The following is a 10,685-nucleotide window of genomic DNA, read 5'->3' as shown; positions in this document are numbered from 1 at the left end:
TTCGAAGCTTTTTGCGCCGCGGAACTTTTGTTCATTTACAGTACAAGCAGACTGTTGGCCGACTGCTGGTTCTCGTTATCCATTACACACCGCCACGATCGCGCAAACTTTCGGGAAAGCTATGGAGTAGCTGCGGCGTGGAAGGAAATTCCTTCGCGTTCGGTTTTTCTTCTGCTTCTTTTTTCTGCCTCTGTACGCGAGCTTTTCATGCACAAACGCATCTTGGAGCTTAAGCTGAGGAGTGGATGAAATGGAGCCAGCGGAGGGTATATATTCTTTTAGAGGCTTGAGGCAGGTGTCTTATAATAGATGTCTGGAAATGGATTTCATTTTCTTTAATTATATTTACTACGTGAGGGCTTCTCTTTTAATGGAGAAATATATTCTTTGAAGATTTGGAAATCTTTAAATATTTAAATACTTAAGGATTCGAATAGATATTGAAGTAGGTAGTCGAATAGATATTCAAATATATTCATTTGGGTACTCAAATAGATATACAAATAGCTAATAGCTATTTAAATGGGAGCTACTTTCAAGGAGCTACTCAAGTAGGTATTCAAATACATATCCAATTAGGTATTCAGTTAGGTATTCAAATATTCCTAATATCCAATATTTCCTAAAGAAATATTTCTTAATATCCAAAATCTCACATTTTTTAATTCTTACAGGGTGGTCTCGATATAAGTTCGATTGACACTCACATTACCCTCGTCTTCAACTTTAGGAAGGCAAGTTGAAACTATGAAGGCTTAAATTCATCTTAGAAATGAATTTTCTACATTCCTTTTGCATACAACTGATTACAAGTAACTTGTATCGAGACAATACTGTACTCAAATTTTCAAATATTTAAATCTTTATATGTTTGAAGCCTCAAATCTCTAAAAATAAAACTACCTAAGCAGCTCTCACAACTGATATTTAAAGAATCCCAGTTTAAGGATCACAAAATAGAACCTGAGTGATAACTAAAAATCAAATTATGGTTTTACTCCATTTTCCAAAATCTATTACTATCGTTAAGTATTAACTGTTAACATCAAATAAGCTAAATCATGTGAAATGCAGAAGTCATTCTTCAGAAGTCAGCCTTTTGATTACCACAAATTGTAAATCCATTAACCATTACACGACACCTATTCCTCTTCCTAAGTTGGAGAATAAGCTGAATTTCTTCCTGTGTCCTAGAAGTAGCGGCGATAAAACTGAAGTGAAAGACCAGCTAAAATATTGAAATTTCCTAATTACCAGTGGTGGCGCTGAAAAAAGGCGATGGGAGGATAGCGTAAAGGGGAAAGGTCGGAAGCTCTAGAGAAACTTGGTCGACTTTCGCGGGACCGTGTCGGAACAAGGAGAATAAACGAACACACTGGCGTCGACGAAGGGGGATGGGATTTAATCAACTTTCCTTTTTGCGTCATAAATCTTGCAGGCGCGACCCGAGGATCGTTTTTCGATCTATCCCCTCTATCGCTGGCGCTTGCCTCGCTTATGCGCATCCTTTAGAGGCTGTCGATTAAAATTTACTGACAATACATTTTGCATAATCTCCGCGTTGTTGGGGCGCAGTGCGTATCTTAGCGAGTTTCGAAAGTCAAGCATAAATTAACGAGGGGATAATATCGCATGATGAAGAGCGTTCGTGATGTTTTTGAGTAGATGCTGAGCGAATGAGCCTGCTGTGTAGGAGGATGTGTATTTTTTTATTATAGCTGGCTTAATCCGTGTTTAATATTCATATACAGGGTGTTTTTTTAACTTGCACATCCTAGTGTCTTCGTTATTTTTGCTGGAACGAAAAAATGTGTCAGGACAAACTGGTTTGGTTTAAAGCTGCGAATGTTATAATCCATGTTCCTTCTCTCAAGCTCATTTTTTCCGAGTTTTGAAGATTATTGCCATTTTTTGCGTACTAATATATATTTTTTGTGATGTACCATTATAGTGCATATCAGGATGAATTCAACGAAGTGTGGCATTATAATCTTTAACTGATCTTGAATGAAAAATCGGACTAGGTTGCAGACTATCACATTTACTTGCTACTCTTTCAATCCAAATTATGAAGCAAGAAATATTATTTACCTAACACAATAGAATTTACATAATAAAAATTGAGAGATTTTACATTTACTTAGAGATTAGAGTAAATCCAACTGTGTAGCAACCCCACAGTATAATCTTTCCAAAATTCCTGTTGAAATTAAGATGATACAACACAATTAATAAACCTCAAACAAAATTACCAATCACAGCTTTCAAATTCAACTCTGGCGAACATTAACTCAAACATCCTTTACAAATGTGAGAACCATCCCGAACGTCTAAAAAGTTCGAATGCTCTGAGAATGAAGAAAGATTCTAGAACTTCGCTTCTCTGAGTAATTTAATTTCGCCCAGGTGAAAGGAACGTAAACCTTCGCGTAAAGCAACTTCGCTTGAGAATGGAAAATGAATTTGCCCAACAGAATCGAAACTTCTGTTCCCAATCCTAGAACACTGTTTAATGGTAACCGTTCTACTTTCTACTGTTTCAGCGTCGAAATCGAACCTGGTCGTCGACATCGATCCAAAACATCAAACGGCGGTGAGACTCGGCGAGAGTCTGCAGATTTTGTGCAGAGTCGGTAGACCACTCCAAGTCTGCCGTGTCGAGATACCTGGCGAGGGTGGCGGTATACTCTTGTCTAAGAACCAACCGCCCGAAGATGGCATCGAATATTACGGGGAAGGCACCGAGACGGGACAATGCGGCGTTCACATCCACAAGATAAAAGAGACCAACGACGGAATCTTCAAGTGCACCCTGATACCCACTGACAATCGAGCGGAGGCACAAGCATCTGTCAAGATCATCGTTGCCAGTACGTACTGTTCTAATTTATTCAATTATTTGTCGGAACAAAAATTCTGAGTTTATTGACTCGCAAGGAACATCAGTTTAGTGTCATCTTCTGATTTTTATGAAACTTTGTATACGAGTAGTGCATCGAACAATATTAAATATGTATTTTTTTTAATCGTTGGTATTCAAGCTTAGGGTATGGAAACCACCCCCAAAGTTGGGGTGGAAAATACATTTTCGTATTCATGTCGAATTTTGTTTCGTTTAAAATTCTAAAAATTTTGAGAGTTATTAAAATTCTAGATATCTCAAGGGAGAGTTTCTTGAGAATCTTAAGGTTTCTGGAAATTTAGAAGAAGAATTTTGAGGGTGATTTGAATTATATAGTTACAGTAGAAACTTACAAACTCTAGCATCTGCTTAGCAATTGAGAACAATATTAAATATGTATTTTTTTTAATCGTTGGTATTCAAGCTTAGGGTGTGGAAACCACCCCCAAAGTTGGGGTGGAAAATACATTTTCGTATTCATGTCGAATTTTGTTTCGTTTAAAATTCTAAAAATTTTGAGAGTTATTAAAATTCTAGATATCTCAAGGGAGAGTTTCTTGAGAATCTTAAGGTTTCTGGAAATTTAGAAGAAGAATTTTGAGGGTGATTTGAATTATATAGTTACACTAGAAACTTACAAACTCTAGCATCTGCTTAGCAATTGAGAACAATATTAAATATGTATTTTTTTTAATCGTTGGTATTTAAGCTTAGGGTGTGGAAACCACCCCTAAAGTTGGAGTGGAAAATACATTTCGTAAATATGTCGAATTTTGTTTCGTTTAAAATTTTTAAAATTTGGGAGTTATTAAAATTCTAGATATCTCAAGGGAGAGTTTCTTGAGAATCTTAAGGTTTCTGGAAATTTAGGAGAAGAATTTTGAGGGTGATTTGAATTATATAATTACAGTAGGAACTTACAAACTCTAGTACCTGCTTAGAAATCGAGATGTCTTGATTATTTTCTACTTATAAGTGAATTCCAACACATAATCCAAGAAATTTCAAACATCTAATTATGATACAGAAGAGTAGTATTTTTAGATATAGCTACTTTCTATTATTAAGAGATTAGACTAATTAATTTAGAATAGTTATTTAGGGTACGTGATTAATATTTCCAAGACATTTAAATTGTCCCGTATTTGAAATTAAGAGGCATCTTAAATTTAAAACGATTAAAAACTGACGACCTCTACCAATTACAAAATGACCAAAAAGAAGAAATAGAAGAGTTCAAATATACCACTTCATATATTATACATACACATGTTTCTTTCTTACCATTTGAATTTATAGAAAATGCCAAAAAGTTCTTAACCCATTAATCAAATTATTACACTTGCTTCTAATTTTCCTCAAAATCTCATATTACCTACCGTAATTAATTAAAGTTTATTCATTAACTCTGTTCTCCTAAAAAAACATTTTACCGAAAATCCACTTCACCGAAATTAATATCTTCTCCTCTCCGTATAATCTATCGCGAAGAATGTTTCGTGTGTGTCCTAAGTTAACAAGAAAATTCCTGAGGGTTCATAAATTCTGTTGTCCAAGGAAAACATTCTACCGTAAGGTGAAACGCTAAGGGGAGACCTGCGTCCTAGGATTCGAAGGTTAATTAATCTTCGTTAAGAGTACTGCTTACGGAGGGCGAAATAAAAGAGCGCGAAAGGATATTACTGTTTCGGATAAAGTCGATAAAGATAAATGACGGCGACGGTGAATGATCGAGAGACTAGAATCGTCGCCGACCCGAATTTAAATAGAAATTTACACGCTTAATCGATAGGGGAAATTAATGGATCGTGATTCAATGAAACAGCTTCATGCCGAAGAAAACTCCGCGCGGTTATTACGACGACTTCTTGATTCAACTTTCGATAAAACTTCCTATTTTCGCTATCAACTACTCCTTTCGATTTCCTAATTACACTTCCGAAAGACTTCGTCTCTCGATGCTCTAATCATCGTTTTCGATATTCTATTGACTTCCCTGGTAATACCATCAAAACTGAATGTGAAAATGGAATCAATTAACCCGTGAATTTAAATTTATAGAACCACCACACAATCCTGAACTCCAGACGAGTCCTGGAGCATATGGGAGAAATATCTACAGAAAAGGAGAGAAATTGGAAGTGAGCTGCAGTGCTCCAGGAGGACGACCAGCAGCCAACGTGTCTTTGTTCCTTGGTAATTAAAGTATTCTCTCGTTATAAGCTCATCTCTTTACTGCTTCTAAAATCTTATCTTAATTACCTAAAAGGAACTTAATTATTTAAAGCATATATACATATTATGTGTGTGAATCTCTTAATTTGAAAACTGAAATTAAAAGTGTCTGATATTGTCAAATTAATATTGTATTTATACACATGTGTCTGTGTTTTCTTGTGACTAGACGATGAACCTATTGGCGAAGAGAGATCCACGATTTACGACTCGAACATCGACGATAACTCACTGGCTGTGCAGAATGCATCGCGTAGTTTGGATTGGACCGATAATGGCAAGATGTTGCGATGTGTTGCCAGCCACATCGCTCTTGACAAGCCCAGAGAAACTACCATGCAATTGCAAGTATACTGTGAGTAGCTATTTTTTATTCATTCATTAAACTATTTAGGAAAATTTCAGTGTAGCTATTAATTACCGTGTTTCGCTAAAATAGAAATAGAAAACAAATAAAATAGAATAGAATAGAAATTCAATAGAATTTCGATAAAATTCTGTGCATATTTTCTAAAATTTATTTTAGATACTAACAAATAATATAAATCAGATTTGTAAATCAGTGGAATTTATAAAACATATCAAATATTTTCTACCGAGAATTTAGCTCTAATACATAAAATTACACTGACTTTAAATATTCCTCAATATGAATATTCAGGATTACTACATTTTTCGTTCTTTCTCAAATTGTTTTATTCGTTTACAATTGTAATTTATTTTCTGAAGTTGAAATTTATATTCATCAGGAATCGTAGCAGATTTCTTGAACATCCAAGTTCAGATTGCCATTAATAAATTTTGTTCACAGATCCTCCTCAACCCCAGCCAACTATTGAGCGTTTCGGATATGTAATTGGACGTCAGGGAATTGTGAACGTAACCGTTTACGCGAATCCCAGACCACATTTCTTGTGGCGAGTGAACGACGAAAAAATCAACGAGGGTCGTCCCGACGAAAGCAACCGACTTGAGACTTCAACCGCTGTCGATCTGGTAAATCTAATTTCTAATCAATTTTTATCTGAAGCTAGATGTTAAATATAATTTAAAAATATCTCAAATGGATCCTTTAATACCATATTGATAACAAAAAGCTTATAAATGATTCTAAATCCAGAAAAGCTAGAAGCAACTCAAATTGATATCCTTCCTCGTCTTTCGTACATTGTTTAAATTCTTATTCCCAACATCGTTGACTAAACTTACATAGAACGTCAAGTTTACCCTCGTCTGTGATAACAGGAAAGTGGTAAAAATAATAGACTGCACCATCCTAGGTCTAACAGGAAAATATCACAGAAAGTTGCGCTTCCAATGTGGATAAAACTTTCTTCGAAGTTTCTCGACGTGAACGAAACGACCGTCAATAAATAAAATCTTTGGCTGCTTGGAAAGTCTAATAAGCCTTATCAATAAAACGTACCATCGAGTGTCGTCTTCAGGCCTGGGGATGGGATAGAATGAATACTTCAACGTGAAAATTTTTGTTCATAAATATTGAGATTGCTGAAGTGTTCCAACAATATTGATGAGAAATTCTGAACAGTCAAATAAATTAGAAGTAATATATAGCAGTTTCACATCGTATAGCAAACTTGATGAGTGCCAAAGTAATAGTCTCAACAAATTAGAATAAATAGGTATTAGACATTACAGTGATAAAAATATTTAGATTCTACTAAATGTAAAAGAAAATGAATTGAAAAGGAGAATCTGAAATTTATAACTCCTAATAAAAATGATAAACGTCGATGTAAGTGATAGCAAAGCTAATAACACTGTTCAACAAATTTTGACTTTTTTTCGATTTTGTAAACGTGAATAAACATTTCTTATAGATTTTGACGTGCTGATTACGAATCTGCAAACCGTTTTGTTCCAGAACGTACAGTTTTTGAAAAAATCAATTTTGAAAAAAATGACAATTTTTCAACTTTGGGATTTTTCTGTGCTTTTGCCGTAGCAGTTATTTAGTTGCTCTTTGCACGAAATGATTCTGTGAACTCTCCCGAATAAAATAATATAAATAGTTATTAGATTATAAACATCGAAATAGGTTTAAATAACAATTAAAGTGAAAAGGACACCCAAAACGCACCCATTTTTGCTGATATTTTTCACTTTATTTCAAAAAGTAAAGGTCTAGGAGAAAATTTGACTATAACACGCGATAGAGCAAACCTTTCTACTAAGGAAAGCATCAGGCGAATGTTCAAAATTATTTTTGTTTTCAATATAGAAATAAAATAGTTTGGCGAAACGCGCGGCGGCGGCAGTGGTACTCAATGACGTCAATGCGTACAGGGTCCGCGGAACAGCAGGCGATAGGCGAGGCGTCTACCGGCGCGCGTCGCCGTCATTGAGTACCACTGTCGCCGCCGCGCGTTTCGCCAAACTATTTTATTTCTATATTGAAAACAAAAATAATTTTGAACATTCGCCTGATGCTTTCCTTAGTAGAAAGGTTTGCTCTATCGCGTGTTATAGTCAAATTTTCTCCTAGACCCTTACTTTTTGAAATAAAGTGAAAAATATCAGCAAAAATGGGTGCGTTTTGGGTGTCCTTTTCACTTTAATTGTTATTTAAACCTATTTCGATGTTTATAATCTAATAACTATTTATATTATTTTATTCGGGAGAGTCCACAGAATCATTTCGTACAAAGAGCAACTAAATAACTACTACGGCAAAAGCACAGAAAAATTCCAAAGTTGAAAATTTGTCATTTTTTTCAAAATTGATTTTTTCAAAAACTGTACGTTCTGGAAAAAAACGGTTTGCAGATTCGTAATCAGCACGTCGAAATCTATAAGAAATGTTTATTCACGCTTACAAAATCAGACCCGTGTTGAACAGTGTAATTAAATATCGATTGCTATACGGGGAGAGGTTTCTCAGAGCAAAAACAATAGAAGAAGAGACTGGGGATAATTGAAGATAAAGGAGCGCAAAAACGAAGGTAATCGAACAAAGGTTTCGTATTCCAGAACATCGATTTTCACAGTGCACTTAACGTTTTTCACGCATCTGCGTGATTAGAAAGTTCCTCGATAATCAAGGGGCCTTAATGAAATTCCACACGAATTGAAGTGCCACAAATCGTTTGCAATCGTCTGAAATAATTCGTCTATTGATGTTGTCACGGAAATTGGTCCCTTTATTGTGCAAATAAAAGAAAGCTAGAAAGAAATCCTACCTCTTTAATACAACTAGTAGCTACTTACTAAATGCTACAAATAATTAAATACCAAATATTATAATTATTATTGAATAAAGAAAATTGAGAAAAACTTTTAAACACATTCAAGATACAAATTCGTAAATCTATGTCCTCTGGTACTTTATTTAAAGTAACAATTAAAAATTACTTATGTATCTTGATATCCTAGGACCTTACTGACGACTTTATCATTTATAATGAAGAATACATTTCTAAGATTGCCATGTGTACAGTTTTAATTAATAACAAACAAAACTTATTTGATATACATTTCAAGATATTATTAAAAGCCTGCGAGTATTAGAATACACAAGTTTGACTTTCAACTAAGTAATATATTTATTTCAACGAGAACAACAGTTAAAACAACGAGTAAGAAGACATGTAGCCGAGAGAAGCTTTGAGTATAAAAATCCTGGGCTTAAAATTTTCTGAATACATAAGTATACTCTACTGTATATAAGTATTTGAACACTATCACATTATTGCAATATGTAAATTGCACCAACTAAAATTCTATAACAGTTTTGGCTACAAATTTCATCTTAGACAATTATATAAGGTTTACAAATATGGTTACAATAAGGTTTGCAGTTATCATTAATACAAAAATGTAGATATTTCATGCTTTTCCAATAATGTTAAAGTGTCCAAATACTTATGCACGCTACCTGTATACTATGCGTTTTTGTTGGAGAATTAAGAACCCTAGCCCTTAGCTTAATCCCTGCTTGAAACTACGATTCAGACTCTGATTTGGAAAGTATGCACAAATAGTGACCTAAGTTAGCTATCTTTTATAATTAAGGCCTAAAGCTAGTCATCCAACAATATAATACCTAAATACAACGATCTTGCACTCTCTCATTTCTTTCCAACATAACAAAAAACCATTGCTCAAAGATTGTGCCTTCAAAACCTAATTAACAAATTGAATACAAAGAAAACACGAGGAATATTATACCGCAAAATTGATTAAAACCTCACGGGAGTCGAAGCTCGTAAAACGTGCAAAGGCAGAAGGTGAAATTAAAGCGACATCAACATTCAAAAGGGCGCGCGTCGCAGTCATCGGCCAAACGTAGACTGACATCGCGCATTTCCGACGGCGTTCAATATCACAAACTCGCGAGAGATTCTTTGCCAGGCTGGTCAGAGCTCGCTAACAGGAATCGGTGGCGAAGGAACCAATAAAGGGAGCCATTCAAAATCGCTCGCAGAGACGGCGGCGTGAATGGCTTTCAAAAACTGCACGCCGCCGAGCAGCATTGGCGGATCGCGGATCAGTTTTTAATGAAAACGCAATTACGGCATTCGAAAGTGTGTTGCCTCCCTTTTGTGCACCGCTGCACGCCCACGCGCGCCATGGGAATAGGTTCAACGAACGCACCTCCGACGGTTTTTCTTCCTGGTAGTTTCATCGCGTGCGCCGAGCAGCGAGACTCGTTAAAGCCACCGCAAACTTCGCCGAGTTGATAAGTAACAATAACGTTTGCTAACAAGAATATAATTTGTTAAATGACGATATTAAAGTTGGCGAAGTTCAAGGGTTGCGGCGTTAACAAGCTCTACCATGTGGCGGTACACAAAGTAGGATGGCTTCATGGTGCACGGAACTTAAACAGTTTGACGTCTCGGTATTTGATATGTTCGGAAAGTAGTTGGATGGTACGATCATTTCATTTGGGAAGGATTGATTTATAGCGTGGTCCTGGAGAAGGTTCAAAGATTGAAGGCGAGAGTTGAAAACAGTTTTGGCTTCATTTCTTGAAACTGTTATGAAGAACCGAAATAATCCCATAATTGTTAGAAGTGAAAAAGGTTTCTACTGATATCGATTTTAGTTACGGTTCTAGAGTCATGTTATATTGATTCTTTACTGGTTCTAAAATGGTTATGTATCGATTTTAAAAGAGTTCTATTTGGGTGGTAATATGATAATAATATGATAAATATGATGCAACAAAGTTAAAAATTGTTAGGTTGATTTCTTTTCCTCAATATCATTGTATGTATCTATACTGCACTAATAGGAGTGTTGAGTAAAGTTGGTATAGAAAGGTGTACCACGCTACTAACATGAATACATCATTAAACCCACGAAAGTACCTGCATGAAACGTGCGATTGGTCCTGTGCATTTTTAACTGCATACAATTGGTCAAATTGGAGATGCGTCTGTGGTAGCAACGTACAGCACTTTTTCCCAGCACAGGTTCCAATGCATAGAAATGTGTCTGTGTTAATGACTGTGAATTGCTAAGTTTCACGTGACCATTCGAGGGATTCTGACAGTCCGAGTGGTTCCAGAGATCACGGAGTTTT

The 10,685-nt window shown here is 35.6% G+C and overlaps 1 protein-coding gene across 4 annotated transcripts in view; it reads left to right on the top strand.

The window, feature by feature from the left end:
* The first annotated feature begins 2,512 nt into the window (after positions 1–2,512).
* The window catches only part of Fas3 (fasciclin 3), a 32,435-nt gene continuing 24,262 nt past the window's right edge, over positions 2,513–10,685 (top strand). For all 4 annotated transcript variants that reach the window (XM_076392802.1, XM_076392794.1, XM_076392788.1 and 1 more), the window contains exons 1-4: positions 2,513–2,870; positions 4,964–5,098; positions 5,307–5,492; positions 5,949–6,133. In XM_076392802.1, coding sequence (XP_076248917.1) covers positions 2,513–2,870; positions 4,964–5,098; positions 5,307–5,492; positions 5,949–6,133 — 864 coding nt within the window. The remainder of the gene's footprint in view (positions 2,871–4,963; positions 5,099–5,306; positions 5,493–5,948; positions 6,134–10,685) is intronic.

The sequence above is a fragment of the Calliopsis andreniformis genome, chromosome 1, assembly GCF_051401765.1.
Source record: "Calliopsis andreniformis isolate RMS-2024a chromosome 1, iyCalAndr_principal, whole genome shotgun sequence".
In the NCBI taxonomy this organism is placed as follows: Eukaryota; Metazoa; Arthropoda; class Insecta; order Hymenoptera; family Andrenidae; genus Calliopsis; species Calliopsis andreniformis.
This window is presented reverse-complemented; position numbering and strand designations above follow the sequence as displayed.